The sequence below is a fragment of the Ictidomys tridecemlineatus genome, chromosome 7 (assembly GCF_052094955.1).
Source record: "Ictidomys tridecemlineatus isolate mIctTri1 chromosome 7, mIctTri1.hap1, whole genome shotgun sequence".
Classification (NCBI taxonomy): domain Eukaryota; kingdom Metazoa; phylum Chordata; class Mammalia; order Rodentia; family Sciuridae; genus Ictidomys; species Ictidomys tridecemlineatus.
This window is the reverse complement of record NC_135483.1, coordinates 9,664,479-9,684,121: the sequence shown is the minus strand read 5'-3', so window position 1 is coordinate 9,684,121 and position 19,643 is coordinate 9,664,479. Positions and strand designations below refer to the sequence as shown.

Genomic DNA, 19,643 nt, shown 5'->3' with positions numbered 1-19,643 from the left:
AAGATTAAAATTTTCACAAGAACCCAGGCGTAAGAGTGAAAGCAGTGTTCTAAATGAGAGTTCAAGGTTACAGGTTTCATCATGATGGCAGCTGAGTTTCTCACTCATATGGACCACACCCACAACAAGCTCACCTGTGCAGACACAGGGACACACGCTCAAACTCAGGCAGAGCCACAGCCTGCGGCCAAGAGACACAAGTTCTCCCCACCCCCTCTCCTCCTCCTCCTCCCGCCCTTCCTCTCTCCTACCCTTTCCAAAGTAGCTTGTCTTTGGGCAGGAATGAAGCAGAAATGTGAGCCCTTCCACAGCTAGGAAGGGCTCAGTTTGCTGGCATTGCATGTGCAATTAGCACATGGTCCCCTCCACCATCAGGGGCATGGACCGACATCTCCTTTGTCTCACAGTTAAGCTCTGGTGGCCAGAAATGCACAGATTGGATCTGTGGTTCAGTCTCACCCCTGAGACTTCCTTGTCACCTGTCCATCACTTAAGCCAGGATGAATTCAGCTCTGGAGTGCTCAAGCCACCCTTAATCTCCAGACCAGTGAACTGTGACACTGGTTCACTCTTGGGTCCTGTTTCCTCCAGTATCGCCGTTACTGTGGCAGATGATATGACAGTAGAAACCCTCCACCTTCCCCCTCCGCCTCCCCCCACCTCTCCCTCCCCCCCCCACATGGTCCACTGAGCCTCTGTCCTTGATGCTAGGTCAAATTCCTGCACAGGCCTCGGAGGGACTCCATATTCAGGGTTTCTAAAGGTTATGGTCATGCTCAGTCATTTCCAAAGAGTAGGGCAGACAAGTCCACCCCAGCTCCCCCACTAGTGGAGAACACTGTTCCTGGGCTCAGACCATCCATCCATCCTTCATCTCCATGGTGCTGAGTTACTCTGTGGGGAAACTGTGGAGTCCTGACAGACAAAGATCCTTAACTTCAGCTTCATCCATCAGAAAGGATCTAATCAAAGTAACCCACACCTAGTGAAAGGGACTGAGTCTTGGTTTACCCAGGTGGGTGTTCCTTTGACCCTTCAAAATTTGTCATGTCCAACATCATCTTTACAAACCAGAAGGCCATTGCAGCCCCCAAAGTCATGACAACAGAGCTCAACACATGCATCAATATGAGGGTCTCTCAACTGTTCTGGAGATTTAAAAGGAAGATTTCCATGTGACGGTCAGGGACATTTCTGACTGCTTCTCTCCCCACAGTTACAGTTCTACACCCCCAGATATTTTGGTCCACAGGCTGCTAGGCACCCAACAGTCTTCCATGGGGAAACTGCTTTGTATTTGTATTGTGACGGTGACTTTTGTCACCAGGGAGCACCAAGGGAAGTGTGTATGCAAGTGGGAAGAAGGGGAAGGGAGGAGGGGTGCCGAGCACCCCAGGAGTCACGCTGTCCTCAGCCATGAGGGGTGAAGGGTCCCTGTAGAGCCACTGAGAGAGCAAACCTGCTCGGTAATGCCCTGCAGAGTCTGGCATCTATCAGGGAGTTGGATGATGGAAACAATGAAAAGGGACCCGATACAATAAAGGGGCCCTTGGAGTGCAGGTGTGCTGCAGGCTGGCTCAGCAGGTGCAGGGACTCACACCTGTACCTTTCACAGGAAGGCCCAGGCCCTGAACAGCTCCTGGGGAATCACTGCTAGACCCTTGGACTATCCTGACACTGTGACTTCACCTGTGGCCACACCAGACAGCTTATGTGAGCATGTGCTGTATAGTGGGGGTCTTCTGGAGAGGCCGGAGATGGCATGACAGTCCATGCCCACTGACTGACCTCAGCCAAATCCCTGGATGCCGAGCTCCCAGCCTCCCTGTTGGGCCATCCTCCATGTGGGCCTCCCTTACGGGCAGTCAAGTGCTGGCTGCACAGCCTACCTGGGCAGGAGAACCAGAAGCCCATACCTGGGCTCCCATGGAACTGGCTTTACCTGCCTTGTATCTTGGCTGATTTTTATCTGAATCCTTTTGCTGCACAAATGGTATGTGTGAATCTAAGGATTTTTCTGAGTTCCATGGTCTTACTAGTAAACCACTGAGCCTGTGGGTGCTCTTGGTAACTCCCAGATACAGAGGGGCACACAGAGGAGGAATCAGGATAAGATGTCAATTGAAACAACGCCCTGCAACGCCTCCTTTTGTAGGTTCTCACCATCTCCTATTTAGGAACGTGGAGATCATGTAGATTCCACAGTACTGCAGGCCTGCTTAGTTATAAGGAACTAAATTTTAGTTAACAATTTAGCAAGATCGTATGTGACTCTCTCCGGGATATGGTTTCAATCTTTCTCAGTTTGTAATTTTTCTGTCTTCCCAATGTCCTCCATTTAGGTCAGCTCAGGCGTTGTGTCAGCTCAGGCTGGGCCCGTGTGCTCGGAGCCTCTCCGTCAGCTTTCCAGCTATCCGGGTGGTTGAGAGCGTCACAGGAGCTTCTGGGGCACAGACATTAAGTTTCCATCCCTTGGAGGCTGGCAGGTGGGTCTGTCATGACAGCATTAGTCCCGAGGCCTCCACCTTGACTACCTGACACCAGTTTGCAGGGGAGAAAAAGTGTCACTTCTCCAAAGAACCACCTTCAATGCATGGGTGATCTTGCTGGAGCCTGAGAGCTCTGCAGACGTGGCCAGGCTGGGTGAAGGTCTCGGCCTGAAGACGGGCAGGTTCTCACACTGACTCGCAGATACTCTCGAGGCACTTTTGCTTTAAGGCTGAAAGAACAAGAGTGAGGAACTGGGCACTGAGGTGGGAACACTGCAGAGACATGGGGAAACTCCGACAGCCCCGGTGACCATTTGGGATCTTCCAGAGGGCAAGCATGGGACAGTGTGCTACGGGGAGGGGGTCCATGTCAGCGTGCAGAGGACCCAGGTGAGACCCCAGCTAGTCAGCAGCACAGAGGAGGGAGGAGGAGCCTGCGCTGCCCCACATCTGCTCAGGGCTCCTTTCCCAGCACCCAGCTGTTGTCTCCCTGGGTTGCCTGACTGTAAACTCATCAATACATTGCTCAGTAGACGTGATACGTTATGTGCATAGACACTTCAATGTGGCAAGGACAAAAGAAGAGCCACCGAACTATGTATTTCCAAGATATGTCTCTTTCGGAACCCCTCCCTTCCAGGGTTTGGCTTCTGCTAGGGCACATGAAGGTGGTGGTAGAGAGCTTGTGAGACCAAGAGACCCTGCGAGGCCAAAGGAATGAGGACAGTTTCTAAGAAGCGTTGGCAGGGGACGCCGTTTGATGATGCTATTTAAGGGACACAGGGAAAGCCTGAGAGGCTGAACTCTTTGTTAAAGGTAACTCCTGTTAAGACTGGGCCATGCGAGCACCCAGCTTATACCTGGGTTACATTTAGAAGGGATTTCCCAAAGAGTCTAACACAGCTCCACGATTTTCAGGAAGCCAGAGGCCCTTGACCAGATAGATAGCCTATTAGATGGCGTGATCTGACACCAAATCAGTGGTTTGGGAATCGGACCTACCAGACTTACTCAGAGGCTAAGAAACTTGCCTGCGTTCACACACAGGGTAACAGTGCATGTCAGGCTGACTCGGCTTTTGTTTTCTATACTTAACGACAAACATTAAGCTCTTTGTTGGAAAATCCGAAATAGCTTAGACTCTGTTTTCTAGACCTAATGGATGGCGTGTAAGCTACAGCACACCTTTGGCTCCAGGTGACAAGAAGACCTCTCAGGTTCACAGAAGCCTTCCATAGGGTGCAGTGACTGCAAACGTACAGCCTCCTCAAGCTGGGTACTTACTGTGTGAGGACGACACCCTTTTCACCCTCTGGCAGATAAATGTTGCATTCTTCAGAAACCAGGAGTAATACTCCAGACAGTACCTAAAGATTTAAGTCAGAGTTGGGAGCAATCACGATCCTGCCTGGCAATTACGTCACCATGAATGTGTGGCCAACTATTCACAGCAAGGAACCCTCCATCCATCTTTAGAGGATATGGAAGGAAAGGAAGGGAACAGGGCAGGGTAGAAAAAGCTCAGACTTAAGGGCCAGCCAGTATTACTTTACGTCCTGACTTTCCGATATATAGATGTAAGGCAATAATGAGACCTACACTCACAGATTTTTTGAGGATTAGATGAGATAGCATATGTAAGGCTCCCAAGCAGTACCTAGTAGGTGCTCAATAAATGACAATGTTTTCTTGTTTGTTTCTGTGGAAGGTGGAGAGGGCAGAGAGCTGCTATTGCTAACAATGCCTTTGTGTCAGCAGGGGCTGTGGTGAAGAGACCATTGACTGACATTAGGAAGCAGACCTCGGTGCAGCCTGTGTCCGTAGCTCACCCTAGGACCATGGGGTCTACATCTCCTTCAACCCACTTCTGACATCTGATGAGCTCGGCCTAACTGTGCTCTGATTTCTCCTCCACCGCTCTCATTCTGCAACTCTACCGTACTCTTGGGCGCTCAGCAACTAACTCCCCAAGCAAAGTTCACTGTGAGGATTCCCCAGGTGATACCATCCTCCGTTTACAGGAAATGGTAGAATTGAGCAAATGGAGGCACAGAGAGTTACTGGGTTGCCCAGAGTCACTGCGTTCAAGCGCTAGTGTTGACTCTAGCCTCACAGTCCAATCCAGGACACAACCCACTGCATTCTCAGAGGACAGCCAATAGGTGAGCCCAGGGGGCAGAATCCAGGTGGCTCTCTAGAGGCCTTTAACACTGGGGACTGGGCATAAAAGGAGGAGAAAGAGCCAACAGGAGAAGGTGAGGCTGCCCCACCTTCCAGGTGTGGAGGGACAGGAGGAAGCATGCAGCTAGAGCAGGAAGGAAGGGCTCTGGGGCAGCTGGGACCACGGAGCTGGGCTGTAGGGAGGGTGCTTTTCCAAAACTGGAACCACAGAGGAGACCAAGCCATTCTAGAAACACTCCCCGAAGCAGAAAGGGCCCAGGGAGAAATTCCATGGCTTCTCCTCGCTCCTGCCCTCCATCTCCTGCCAGTCTCATGCATTGCCTTAGCCAACGGGAAGCTGGTTGGCAAGGCATTTTGGGAAATGCAGTCTGCACGCGTCGGGACCTTCAGTACAAAGCAGGGCAGAGAAGAGGCAGGGCCGAGCACAGAGGCACATGTAGAACACCACAGGGCTCCCTCTTCTCTGAGCATGGGCTCCACATACTCAAGGTGACATTCCAAAAGCAGAAGAGGCAGGATGTCAAGTCTTATCAACTCCACAGGCATTTGGTTACCACGGCTGCAACATGTCCGAGGCGCCAGAGGCGGGACCAGCGTGGCTGCAGAGCAGGAAGAGCAGTGAGCCAACAGCCACGGCCACATCCACGCCAGCTAGTCCAGGGGCTGGGCAGGGACAGCTTGAGCCACCGTTTCCTTTCATTCCATTCTCACGGTACTCGGTCGGTGTGGCAAGAGTGCTGCCGCCCTTCTCCGTGAAAGGTGCTCTTGGACTTGTGTGACGTGGGTGGAACTCAGGCAGCGTGGCCCAAACAAGATAAGCCAAGGTTCAGAGGAATTCAGTGACAATTCCAAGGGCACATAACTTAGAAGTGGTAGAAAGTAAATTTAAAGCCAGGCCTCCTGGCTTCAACCTGACCTTCCACACAGCACCCGAAACGGTGTGGAAGCTTCTAGCATTGGGGCATTTCTGTGGCCTCATCTCACTCCCCCTTGGCTTGTGTGACAATGTGCACAGCAGCAAAACCCTCTAGAAAACTCCCTCCACACCGAGGACACCCAATGACCTGGGGAGCCGCTGCTCTAGAGTCGATGCTACTAGGTGGACGGCGAGGGGCCGGCGGAGGGGCTCCCTGAAGCTCCACACCACGAGGTGGGGACTTCAGTGGTCACAACTGCAGAGACATGGCCCTCTCTGAGAAGCCCCCAAGCCACCGTCCAGGCCTGAGTTCACTTTGGCAGAGGAGGTGGCTGGCAAGAGATGGCATTACTTAGACATGACACAGAGTCTGCCTGAGTCCTCAGGGAAAGCATCCCCCAGTTAGCGAACAAGGCAAGGCGACAGTGGAGAACCGGCGTGGCTGTTGCTGCATAAAGAAGGAGGTCAGCGTTGCCTTCATGACACGACCGGTGCTCCTCACGGAGGCTAGAGCAGCGTTTCTCACGTAGAAAAGGCTGGACGCTCTTCCAAGAAAACCCGCTGGGGAGGAGTCCTCCGGTGTCTGTCTCTCGGCGGCTTTGCCAGGAGCAGAACGAGCTGGGACCGTGTGGAAGCCCCTGCTGTGCACACTTCCTCACGTCAGACCAGACCCTGGCTCCACGTGGAGGGGGCAGCAGCCTGGAAAGGGCAGGAGCCCCAGAATCCCGCCTGGCACCCAAGGCACCAGTTCATAGGCATCAGGAGGGAAAGGAACCGGGGCTTTGTCACCCTCGAAGGGGGACAGTGTGTCCCCAGGAAGGTGCTAGGGACTCTAAATAGGAAACATTTCAAAAGAGGACTAGGAAAGGGAGACGATGTGGGAGGAGGGACGTTTAGGGAACCAGAGTTCAAGGACGGACAGAATGAAGGGCTGGACTTGAGCCTTGGCCCGATGTGCATTGGATGTTCTGTATGTTTGGAGGTTCTGTATGTTTCTGGATGGTGGACAACGGGAGGTGTGGAGGGGCATCTGGAGCTCTGTGACAGGCAAAGGGAACTTGTTAGTGAAAGGCCATCCAGGTGCCTGCAAGGCAAGGCCACCTGAGTGGAGGCATGTGGGACACGGTGGCTGCCACTGCTGCGGCAGCGCTGTTGACCACCCCAGTGCCCCCAGAGGGCCCCGCTGCCTTCCACCCCGTCTTCGCACAGCCCACGCATTTTCCTTCTAGTGGCCTCTCCCTTTTTTGGCCTGGAAAACTCCTACTCCTCCATTGAATCCTGTCACTTATCTCCTCGGGGCTCCCCAGCATGTGATGCAGGGTCTGCCACGCACTTGTCACTCTGGTGTGGAACTGGTCTCTTTCTACTGCCAACTTCTTCACCAGTCGTGCTGTTTCTTAATCTCAGAGGCTCTTATTGTGCCAACATACTGACTGACACCCCTCGCTCTGGTGATTGACACCCCTCGATCTGCCACATGGTGTTCTTGTCCCACCTTCCACACTCCATGCGGGTCTACGGAACAACTCACACTTCAGGGAAAAGAGGGAAGAGCTCAGGTTAACAGTGGATTCATGGCTGTGAGTTTAAACTCAAAACTTCTGACTTCCCCACCTGTTCTTTCAGCCAATGTCTGGGTGTTTCCAAGTGTGATGTTTGCCAAGGAGATATGACTGCAGGGTTTTGCTCGGGCACATGACTTGGTTCTATACCAACTATCTTGTGATTTGTGTTTATGACCATTTCTTCCCCCTAACCATGTGATCTTCAGGTTCTGGGCCTTTTTCTGACCCATCACCATAGCCTGGGCTTAGCCCAGTGCAGAGTGGATACGTTGTAGAGATGCAAAATGCATTATTGATTTAAAAAGAGCAACTGAGAAGGACCCAATAGGGAGCAGAATGCTCTGCTTTGCAGATTCCCTCTTCCTTGGCTGAGGAGAAGTGCCCAGCCTTGCATGCTCACACCTTTGAGTCTCTGGGTCTTCCTCATTACTTTCTCTGGATGGAAGAAGCAGCCAACCAATGAGGGATCCAAATTCAAGGCCAGAAAGGGGTGACAGGAAAAGACTAAAAACATGGACTTGGGACTTGGTCCTGGCAGATGATGGAGATCTGAAAACCTGGAGGATCTTGTAAGCAGACTTGGAACATAACATTAAAGATCCGAGAAGCTGGTCCCCAGGCTCCTGGAGCAGGAGTATCCATCTCTGTAACTGGCTCTGAATGTCTAGTCAAAAATAAGTCCCAAATGACAGGACAGTAGGTCAGAATTAAAGGGCAGGGAAGTGTCCATGCCTGAACCTACTTAACTTAAAATGTAGTTTGAATTCTAATTTTAGTTTTACAAGCTTCTAATCCCACTGGCAGGTGACTGCTAGGAATTTGTGGGAGTGGATAGAGAGACCTGTGCTTTGGTTACTGTCTCCTAGAGAGTTTCCTCAGGCTGAGAACATTGGGTTCAAGGACCACTCAAAGTCCTCAGCGGTAATGCTGCTGGGTACACGGCACCTCCCTCAGCTCACCTCAGCCCAGCCCAGCTCATCTCGACGCAGCTCAGTCCCGCTCAGCTGTCCAATAAGTACAGCCCTGAATCTGTCCAGCCCCGGACCTGGTTCTGGGGACCCAGAAATTAATGAGGTCCCATCATGGCTCCCAAGGAAGTGACAATCTAGTAGAGGACACCTAAAAGATCCCCTTCCTTGAGGTCCCCTGGTCACCTGTCTTTGGGTTATTTAATGCCTGGCTACCTTGTGGCCTGCCGAGAAGCCACACAGAGTAAGCAGCTTATAAATATTAAATATGTAAAGAAGCCGCTGGTTACCTCATGGTCTCTGTCCTGGGGTTCCTCTGGCTCACACAGAGGCATTGCTGGAAGAAGCGGCACAATTCCATCAGGCAAGGGTTGAGCTTCTGGGTGGCCAGGGTGAGAGGGGCAGCCGTCATGGCCCCCTGTTTGAGGAGCGGCTGCGGACACCCTAGAAGATGAATCTCAGACCAGTCAAGTCAACAAGAGTTTAGCCAGCACCTTCCCCCGGGGGGAACTGTGTCAGGAGAACACAATCCTGCCCTGATCCTGGCTCAGAGACAGGCAGTAACCACGGTATGGCTTCACCGCCCAGTAAAGCTACTGTGAAAATATCAAGGTGTAGGTAGAGAGAAGGTGGTGACCGACCTCCTGGAGGAGATTAGAGAGGGTTCAGCTGAGGAGCAAATGTTTAATAGGCATGCATCAGAGGGAGGGCATTCCTGGGCAGGGGATGGGGTCCATGATGGTTGAGCATGGTAAGGGGGTGACTTGCCCAGGGGAGATGGAGAGTCATTTGAGGACGGGGGCTTAGGGTGTGTGTACCTGTGCCTGCCTGTGTGCAAGGAGGATGAAAAGCCAGGCTGAAAGGTGAATGAGGCAACCTGGATCCCCGAGAACAGGGCTCTGGGTCGTGAGTTCTCTTCCTCCAGAGGCTGAAGATTAATTATGTTTAGTGATCCAGATTTTCACTGTCACTTAACATGTGGCTTTTATAAAGAGTCAAATAATAACAGGATAAGAAAATAGTGAGGAGCTTCTTTAGAACTCCCGGGGGAAGGGGAGGTCACTTCCTGTGGTGGCAATCACACCTTTGTCTGAAAGGCCCATTCACGTTCATTGCAGGTAGGAGGGGCTGAGGCAGAGCTGGGGAGATAGGAAACAGAGACCATTCAGGTCCCCAGGATTTAATGGCCTTCTGTTGACATACAAGTGAAGGGTGCCAGAATGCTTGCAGAACTAGGGTAGAAAGGTATCTGGGAGTGAGAGGCGCCTGATCCATCCAGCTTTCAAGGGCTCATTCTATACCAGTTTCTCCCAGAAACCGGCACAACAGAGGAGAGGGAGACGTCTAGCAAAAGCTGGAAGAATCAGCAAAACCACTGAAAATCAGTCTTTGGAATTCTGGAAACTACTTCAGGTCCAGCGAACGGTTCTTTCCTCACCCCATGAGAACCAAGTGTGCTGGGGGTGGGGGTGGGGGGATGGGCAGGGTGTCCTTCAGAACAGAGAAGTAAATGGCCGCCCAGTGAATGGCACTCCCCTCTCTGTCAACACCACACTTATCATAAGAGCACCTTCCCTTTGCAAGGTACCCAGCTCACTGCTCCACAGATGTTCCCTCAAAGACTGTTAACTAACCTAAGTCACTCAGCTCTCTAGGGTTCCAACGCACTGTCACACACATTATCTCAATGCAAAATCTTGTAGGAAAGGAAAACCAGACACAATCATTGGAACTTTTTTTTATGCTAAATAGTGGAGGAAACTGAATCCTGGAAGTTGAGCTTGGGTTTGAATGCCAGCACTCTAGGTCTAAAGTTATCCAACAAACCTCCTTTTATCATACTTCCTAACCCTGTCTGAAAGAAACACAAGCCTAGCAAGCAGGGGGTGCTGCTACTCACTTGAGACTTGATGGGGTACTGGGATTAGGGCTGGTTCTTCTCCAGGAGCAAATGGCCACTCTGCAGGAACATCACCTGCATGGGACAAGAATAGTCTTCCAAAAATGAAAACGAAGCTGCCTTGGGTTATACCACAACCAGAGAATCAAAGTGCCTTCAGGATAAAGAGTTCTGGAAACCCACAGAAAATCATAGCCAAGGGGAGGTGATTTATTCAGGATCACCTGGCAACTTAGCAGCACACAAGACTTACAAACTAGTTCTCCTGCCTCTTTCCTGTGAGAACCAGTGAAGTACCGTCCTTCCCCGCCGTGGTATGGGGTTTCTTTTCCCACCTGTGTGTTCTCACCTGTCTGTGGGTCTTTGGGGGCTGGTGCCTTGGTTGGCCTTGGCGTCTGTGTGCCAGGGGTGACTGTTCCTGGGATGAGAGGAGAGAGGGTGAGCCTGCATCTTTTCAAGGGGACCTGATTTGGAGAAGACGCCCCAGGCCACCAGTCCTGCCCTATCCAACCAACACTGGTTATTAAGCCAGGTACCAAGCAGGATGTTGAGGCTGCAGAAGTGAGTCAAGAAATGGAGCCCTCCATGGCGGTGCTCCAGGTACTTACAAGGGAACAGGCAAGTGCTGTCAGTAACTGTGGTACCATGTGGTGGGGGCCCTTGGGAAAAAGGTAATAGTGGTAAGATCAGGTGACACTGCTTGGGGAATGGTGGTGTTGAACAGGAAGTGTGCAAGCGTGGGAGCTCTGGGCAAACAGGAAATGGTACGCCTCTCATTCTCCTGCGCCTTGGCGTACTCCATCCGCACCCCAATAAACTGCCTGTCAATCATTGTCATGATGGCGCATGGGCTCAGTTCAACAGTTCTTTTCAACATGTCCTTGGTTTAAGGACTGCTACAGGACCTGGTTCTTGCTGCCTGGAGCTGGCCTCTGGCACAAGAAGCACAGCAGCCTCCTTCTAAGGGAAGAAGGAGAAGATGCAACAGGAAATTTCACTCAGGCATGAAGGGGAAGAAGGGGGAGGTTCCAGCACAGTCAGTGGGCCCCCAATTCAGCTGGGGCAGGTGACGTGGATCAAGACCACGGGTACAAGGCTAGTGAGAAGCACAGGCTTCCCCGGGAGAGCAGGGAGCTTGTGCAAAGACCTCGAGGAGTGGGTGGCAAGCAGTTCTCTGTGGCTGATCCAGAGGGAGGAGGTGGAGGGGAGATGAGGCTATGAAGCAGGCAGGCGCGGAGCCCAGCTCTTACCACAGAGTGGCACAGCTGCTGTGCTCTGTCATGCTCCTTGGCAAGGACAGAACACTTCAGGGTGGGATTCCACAGGACTGTGTTCATGCCAGACATGAGTGCTGTGACCCACTCACACACAGATGATTGCGGGATCCTTTCCCAACTCTACAGGGCCATCCTGCCAGTTTCTAAGGTGGGTGAGAATCTGCTCCTGATTTTGTGTAGGCCTCAGACTGTAACCCCTAACACAGAGGGTGTCCGTTAGCTGCCTGGATGTGCTTCTATGTAGTTCTGGATTAGCCTTAGCTATACCACATACGATGGCTGCTTGCAGTGTGACTGACTGGTTGCAGAATCGTGGAGAACTGGAGTAAAGTGGGCCTGGGGCAGAAGCAAACACAAACGCATGCTCCCCTCCGGAGGGCTTGTGTCTCCTATCGCTGCCCTCAGTGCCCTGCTGCAGGAGGGCTCAGGCAGAGCAGTGGCACCGACTGAGTGCTTCCCAGGTGCCATTCACTGAACTGAACACCCTGCAGACATCACCTAATTGAACCCACACAAGAGCTCTTACAGCTCCCGTTTCATCAGTGGGGAACAAGGACTCGATGGTGAAGGAAGGTGCCAGGACACAGTGTGAGTGTGAGGTCCACTCCAGCCCAGGCCGTCTGAAGCTGAGAGCCTAGTGCAGAGCTCCACAGCACCACGTCCAGCTGACCAGACCAGAGTGTGTCAGCTTCCAATTTCCCCTGAAACAGCACAGTGCTTGAACAGACTAAGATGGTGCCCTGGTGTCAGGTGGTCATAAGATTAAAGCCATTGAAGGGCATCTCTCGACCTGTGAGTGCCATTGTGATTTTGAGCTTGCAGTTGAGACAGTGAATCTATATGACTGTGAAAATTCATTACTCCTCTTCCTGCATTCCTTCACAAATTCAGTAGTTTGACAAACTGACTGAGTGGCTGTTGCGCTTCACAGGAGCCTTCACAGCCTGCCCCCCCCTCCAGGAGGCAGAGCCCAGAGGGAGGAAAGTCAAGCTGATGGACCCCAGGATCATAGCCTCCATGTGTGTTATGATCCACTGACTGTGGGAGCCTGGGGGTGGGGGGGCTCTCAGCCATGCTGCAAGCAGCAGAGGCAGTTATTTTTAAGGGAATTATTTTTTGTCTGACTATAGGAGTATAAAGTATGGAAAATTCATGAAACTGGAGTGAAGGAAACAAAAATCAGAGGGACTCTACTTCCCAGCTATAACCTGGGAACACTAAAGTTAGGTTCAAGGTTAATAAGTTGTGAATTTCTTTTTAGTTTTGGCTTTGCTTTCTATTCTCTGTGTCTACTTATTACACATCTACATTACACTGTCACACTTGACAATGTTTCTCCTGCATTTAGAGTTCAAGTGTTCCTCATTACATGATTATGCATTAATGCATACATTTACACATGCAATTAATAGGCATGTTACATTACATTGCATATACATGATATATAAGTAATTAATGTAATAATGATCATATCATGCCAAAAAGTCAGTTCATCCCTGTCCTGAGTGAACCGTGTCAATTTCTAGCGGTTACTTGTTTAGTAGTGAAACAAGAAAAAAAAAAATAGAAAGTGAACTTACATAAAAGAGAGAGGAGAGGGGGATCCCCATGAAGAGTGAGCATTCATTCATTCATTCATTCAAAGATGAGAAGGAAAGAGTGGGGTGAGGCGAAGAAGGAGAAAGAAGAATCGGCCTCATGGTCAAACCAAGTATTGGTCCCCTGGGTTTGACTTTTTCTGTATGTGTTACAGTTCAAAGATTTAAAAAGGTTTTCAAGACAGGCAATGCTGAGAGTCACTGGAAAGGGGAGGGGTGGAGTGAGTCTCTCTCTTACCTGAGGTGGCGCTGGGCTGGGCTGGGCTGCTGGGCGTGGACATGGCCCCAGTAGGACCCGGGAGGCTCCCTGCAGCTTGGGCAGATGTGGGTGTGGAGGAGGCTGTCTCCCAGGGGGGACCCCCAGGTGTTGTCTCATCCTGGGTCTGAGCCCTGGGCGTGGACAGCGTGGGAGCCCAGGTCTGTCTGTTGGTTGTCACCCACTGTGTTCCAGCCACTGTCCTGGTAGCTGCACATTCAAAGTGACTGTCACCGGGGATGGATGCATTCGACCTCTTTGATTTATATAAAATTGCAGAGGCGTGGGGTTGCTGTCAGCGGGCAAACACAGGCGTGGGCATAACATGGACATTCTAGGCGTCCTGCACTCTGCGCTGAAGCCCATGGACCAGAGGGAACTTTGTTTGCCCCAGCAGAAAATAAAGAGAACTCCTCCAGGTCCCCGGGCACTCAGCCAGCAAGGGTGTGTTTGGGGGTCGGTGGCTCTGTCTCAAGTTTAAGGAGCTTATTTCTCATCCTGTGACCTGGCGAGAGACTGAAGGACTTGAGGCCAAGAGACCTGGAGGCAAGGTTGAGGCCCTGCCTCCTCCAGGCTGTGAACTGGGGTAACTTCCTTAACTCTTTAGCCTTATCTTTATGATGGGATGCATGTTTTGATGAGGGAGTGAGTGGATGCTGAGGGCTCGGGGCCATTGGTGGACAGACAACAGTGACTCTTAATGAGAGAGAAGACTCAGCTCAGAGTTATTTCCAAGTAGGACATGATGGGGAAGCAGGCACTTTGAGTGGCCGGTGACAACACTGCTGACTGTGTGCTCCACAGGTGGGGAGGGCGGGGTCCTGGCGAGCCCCTGGGAGCAGCTTTCCATGCTGCTGTGCGGTCACTAACGTGTTGGGCAGCCAGTGGCATACTGACCCACCGTGGCATAAGATGCTGACGCGTTTCACTTCCTGTGACTTGCCAGAGACAGCACTAGGTGCTGGGCTGAAGTGATAACGCTGTGCCACAGTGAGCCACGAGCGTGGGAGACATGGCCCTGGGGAGGCTGGGTGAAGGGTGTCAGGAAACTCAGGGACCTTTTTTGCACCTTCTTGTTAGAAGCGTCCATGTTAGCGGTCCACTGGGCCACTGACACGGCTGCCTCTGCTTGTCCTCATGGGCCCTCCACTGGCTCACAGACATCTCTTATTTCAAGGAAGCTGGAGCCTGGTGTCAGGGGGCAGACAGGGACAAAGGTGTGGCTCATTCCTGAGAGCCTGGAGGGGCCAGGAGGGAGACTCAGCAGAGCAGAGCACAGGGTGAGATCACATCTTACCTGAGCCTGGGGGGCTGCCAGAGGCCCTGCTGGCTGTGGCCGTGGTCCCTGCAGGAGGCCCAGGGAGCCTGCCTGTGCTCCCTGTTGCCTCTCCCTCTGAAGGAGCAGTTGTCTCCCTGGGCGGGGAGGCGCTCAGGGCAGAAGCCGGGTGTGTGCGGTGGGCCCAGCGCGGGGGGCCTGTCCTTGGCAGGCCTTGCTGGCTTTGGGTTGTGGCCTCTGAAATCCCAGCTGCTTCCCTGGTAGCTGCAGCACCTTTGGGGAGAAGGTCAATGGCAGCTTTGATAACTTTGATCCTTTGGACACAAAGAATCGCTGAATCGCTGAAAGATCATCAGACCGCAGATATGTAGAGAGAATAAAGATCTCAAGCTCATTCCCAACAGTACCACGTGAAAGGTCAGTCTCCAAAAAAGCTGCACGATGAATCACTGCAGCGCACACGCCTCAGACCACAAAGGTCTTGACATTTAACCCGTCTCTTGATCAGAGGCCAAATCTATTCAGTGTGCTCAGTTACCCCGTGGTTCCAGGACTTGTCCTGGATGAGGGATTGGTCTCCTTGACATGCTCTGTGCATATAATTAGGAACCAGAGGTGGAATTTGGGGAAATCAGGGGCTTTCTGGCAGAAATAGCTGGAAAAATGAGCCCCCCAAAAGATAGACTTTGATTGAAAAATGAGCTCCCCAAAAGGCAGATTTTGGAGAGATTTTACTCAGTGCTGCTGTTTGTCCCATGAGGAAAAGGTGGAAGAGCCTTTCATTCCACCTGACCTCCCGAGGAAGGCTTGCTTGTGCAAGTGGGCATAGGGCCTGGGACGGGCATATAGGCCAGTGACTCCCACTGGCCTATAGAGTCACCTGCTCTGGGTGGACAAAGACTGGTGTTGGATTTTGGTCCCCACTTGTCCCTTTGGCAGGTAGCTGTGTGTAGGGAACAACTGACCCAACAGCAGGAGTTACGCCTGCAGTCTCATGACCTCTCTCTGCTTTGCTCTGGGCCCACAGACACCCCACAGGAAACCCCAGCCTAAGCCTTGCTCCATGTTGGACATGGGCTAAGTGCACCCCAGCCAAACTGTCACCTGGACAGACCACCAGCCACCAGGCACATCAACCTTAGTGTCCAGGTGTAAGTATGTTCCTTCTTCCTGGGCACCTGTCCTTAAAGCAACACCAAAGGGGAGACCCCATTGAGATTGGGGGTGGGAAGGTCATGGAAAGACTGAATAAATGAGATTCACTCAGTCCTCTGATCTGACCTCAGAACTGGGTGGGTGAAGGCAACCCACTCAATGCCCATTTTAACTTCTTACCAAGAGTCTTGTCCCATTAACAAATGAAGCCCCTCCACAGGATAATCAAGAGATGCCCCAAGATAAACACAAGTCGCCGTAACCCACTGAAATAGAATTGGGGAACTGAATTGCTGGGTCCTTCATTTGACTCCACGAGACACTGATGAAGGGCATGCTGTGTGCAAGCATCTCTGCGAGGAACAGAAGGGGAAGGCAGACAAAGGAGACTCTCTCTGCCCTGGAGTGTCACCATGGAGGAGGCACACCTGTCAATGGCACTGTGATGCCACCTGGAGTATCAGTCCAGATGATGTGCAGAATGGTGTTCTAAGGCCACGGGATGCAGAAGACTGATTTTGACTGGGGATCCTTGGGCAAGAGGAGGCAAGTGCTGGCAGTTGACAGGCACACAGGGTTCTACAGCATGGTGAAATAGGGAGGAGCTGCGACACATCGCAGCATGAGCCAAAGGCACAGAAGGCTTGAGCTGCTCGCCGCCTGCAAGCAGGGCAGTGGTTCCAATGTGTGGTAGCAGGGGACTTATGAGAAAGGGAGGAGGAGACGAGGGTGGGCATGGGGGCAGAGGACGCTTCTCCAGGCCAAGGACTTGGACCCTCTGGGGCTGACTGGAGTTCTGACATCGAGGGGACCTCACCCACGTTGTGACCCACGTTGTGACCATTGCCCCTGGCAGGAATGGATATTTAGAGACACAGGGGATCTGACAAGGAGCACTTGTTCAGAGGCTATTCCAGTTCGAAGGTAGACGACGAGGACTTGAGCCCAGATTCTCACGCAACAGCAGGGAATCTCAGAGGCCTGGGGAGGCTTCAGGCACTTCATTCAGCAAGAAATGCCAATTACATGGAGGGGAGAGAGAGGAGACTTAAAGGCGGTTCCAAAAGTGCCACCTGGTGACAGGGAATGGACAGGAAGGTGGGCACGTGGGGGTGCAGAGGATGGGTGGCTGGAGGATGTGCATTAGAGAGTGACAATGTCTCTAGATCTGGGCCCCAAACTAAAACATAAAACATCTTAAAAGCCAAATAGTTGATGTAAGAAAACTTGTGCAAGGCAATAGAGGGCAGAGGGAACTCTGGGAAATGGGAGAAGAGTCCCCTCCTAAAGGGGCATGGGTACAGCTGCCACTCAGCTCTGGTTGGTTTTTTGCCATGGGAAGAATCCACAGCTGCCAGAACGTCTTTTGCAACATATTCCAGAAAATTGTTTTCAGTGGTGAGATCATCTGATTTTTAAAACAGGAGCTAAATAAAATGCCCCAGGACCGCATTTGTTCTCCGGTTCGGCGGTGGTCTCCATGGTAGGCATTTGGGGGTGTACTCACCCAGAACTCCAGACAGGCTGCTGGTAAACGTGTAGTTGATCACAGGGGATTTCTCCACCATCTCCCAGAAGTCAGAGAGATTCCGCCCTGCAAAGGTCACACCCATAGGAGGAAATCCTGGGCTGTCCCCTGGAGACCTGTGCTTATTGCCCAGTCCAGAGAGCTGGCAAGGGCACTGCGGCTCACCTGACTCTCCTGCCATCACGCAGATGAAGAGGCAGTCGGATTCATTGGTCTGACTCACTGTAAAATGAACCAGCACAGCACAGATCAGCAAGGGGTCTGCAGCTGTACGTCTAGTTGAAATAAAATTTGAGCTGGAAGTACCTAGCTCAGGACGAGATAGGGGAGTAAAACTAACTCCTTATAAGGCAGCTCTGATTTTCTGATTTACTTTTGTTTGTTTGCTTGGTGGGGCTGAGGAGGCAGGAGATGGTGCAGTACAATGTAGTGGCTAAGAGCAAAGTTGGGTGGCAGGGGTCAGCTTCCAGGGCTACAGTATCAACTCAGCCACTTACTAGCTATGCACTCTACAAATGACTGAACTTCTTGACTTCTCCAGGACTCAGTTCACTCACCTTTACAAGGGAAAAAATTCAAATTCCATAATCTTTTTTTTTTTTTTTTTTGTAATTCCTCAATCCCTAGATCTCGTAAGGTAGAAAGTTTTGTATGACCTTGATGGTAAAACCTGACTTGACAGATGTGAGATTGTATAGTCTTTACCTATTCCACTTGGTGCAAGGGTCAAACATTTTGCTGAATGAACATTGATGTTGGATCACCACAGGCTTTCCTGGATAGAGGTATTATGTATCAGTATGGTGTAGTCTCTCCATGAGACCTTCAAAATCTGAAAACTTCTGAATTCCTAAGTATACTTGTTCCTGGGGACGCTGCTTAAGGGACAGAGGACATTGGGTTGCATGCTGCTTAGAGGATGGTTGTGAAGACCCAAAGAGGTGATGTGTGAAGTCCTGACTATGGTGCCTGGCAGAGAGAGGAGGCTTGTCCTTAGCCAGGGTGACGACTACAGCTGTGTTGATGTGTTTCTAGCATCATGTGCAACGGCATAGTGACCAAAACACAGACCAAGAGCCAGACTGCCTGGGTAGAATTCTGTCTCCGTAGAGTGATCCTGGGCAAAGTGCTCAGCCTCTGTACGCCACAGCACAGTTTCCTTGCTAAAGTGGGGTTACACGCAGTAGCTACCCCATGAGGTTGTAGTGAGGATCCAGTGACAGGAGGATCTAGAAGGCGCTGGGAGAGCCGCTGGCACCTAATGACATCTACTGAGATTTCCCCTTCTCCCTCCCTCCTGCCTGCCCAGCTGCAGCTGCCCCGTAGATCACCGTATCACCAGGCTGCTGAGACCAGCTGCTGGGCTGACATCCAGATCTGTGCCTTTCAAAGTGGATTCCGGTGGAGTGTGATTTGCTTGGGGGATTCATGAAGCCACCTCATAAATGAGGCATGTCTTTCTTAATTGCTTTTAAAACGTGGACTTAGGCTCCACGTGGATCTAAATCTGAATTCTGGCATCAACATGAAGCAAGATATTCAACCTCCTTGGGTCTCAGCTTTTTCTCATCTTTGAAAGTGGAGGACAGCTGTCTGCCAGAAGCTGTTTTCTGGAATCTGCTGAGATTCTCCTAACTTTGAGCCTTGAATTTGTTTTCCAATTTCTGGGCCCCAAGAACAGTTCTGATTGAAGAAGCAGCTGCCCAGTGCTGGTATCAGAAATTGGAACGTGAGGATGATCTCAATGAGGCTCACATGAAGGTTCACAGCAGCCCGACCCGTGGCAGGGGAGCACGGGAGACCTGTGAAGCCTGGTTATGCCCCAGGATGGGTGCCAACCTCGTGCTTGCCAGGAACCATCAAATTAACCCACCTGAGAGGATGGAGGTTGACTTAAAGATCTCCGTGAGGTAGCTGGTAGAATTTCCAATGATGTCCACCAGGAGGGCTGTGAAATCTGCAAAATGGGTTTAGGAGGCTTAAATTTAATCATTCAAAGATTTAGGGGAAAATAGACTGTATTTGGATTTTTCAGAAAAAATTTTCAAGTTTGATTTATTCCATGTAGTAAGTAATATTAATAATCGTAGAGAGAAAAATTACTAATCATGAAGAAATCCATAAAGGGTCAATTATTTACAAGCAGAAAACTTTGTTAAAATTTTGTTATAATCCCCTTTCTCCTTCCATTGCCCTCTCCCCACCGGTTTCTCTGCTAGCAGCAAAGAGATATGAAAAGCGACATCATAGAATAATGGTTTTCTGGGTTTTCCCTCATTATTTCATCTAATTGTTTCAGAGTATCCAATCCTTCTGATGTAAAGCAGACCCATAGATACGTAGTGCAGATTTTCATAATTTTAGAATTTGAATATTTAATATCAAACTTAGTGGTGGGGTTACAAACCACAGGTTGTCAATAGAGATGAAGCACTTTATAAAGTATCCTTTATAAAGAACCTCTCCTTCTGTCCACTTGGCTAAGAGGGAAGATGGGGGTAGACTGGGAGATTTTCACAATAATCCAGGTAATA

The 19,643-nt window shown here is 51.1% G+C and overlaps 1 protein-coding gene across 1 annotated transcript in view; it reads right to left on the bottom strand.

Moving 5' to 3' along the window:
- Positions 1-1,212: 1,212 nt before the first annotated feature.
- The window catches only part of Hhla1 (HHLA1 neighbor of OC90), a 32,670-nt gene continuing 14,239 nt past the window's right edge, over positions 1,213-19,643 (bottom strand). Inside the window, exons 7-16 of the mRNA XM_078016700.1 lie at positions 18,983-19,066; positions 17,275-17,331; positions 17,089-17,175; positions 14,448-14,699; positions 13,133-13,360; positions 10,369-10,437; positions 10,020-10,094; positions 8,410-8,563; positions 3,774-3,856; positions 1,213-2,719 (exon numbers count right to left, since the gene is read on the bottom strand). Of these exons, the coding sequence (XP_077872826.1) occupies positions 2,676-2,719; positions 3,774-3,856; positions 8,410-8,563; positions 10,020-10,094; positions 10,369-10,437; positions 13,133-13,360; positions 14,448-14,699; positions 17,089-17,175; positions 17,275-17,331; positions 18,983-19,066 (1,133 nt within the window). The 3' untranslated portion in view covers positions 1,213-2,675. The remainder of the gene's footprint in view (positions 2,720-3,773; positions 3,857-8,409; positions 8,564-10,019; positions 10,095-10,368; positions 10,438-13,132; positions 13,361-14,447; positions 14,700-17,088; positions 17,176-17,274; positions 17,332-18,982; positions 19,067-19,643) is intronic.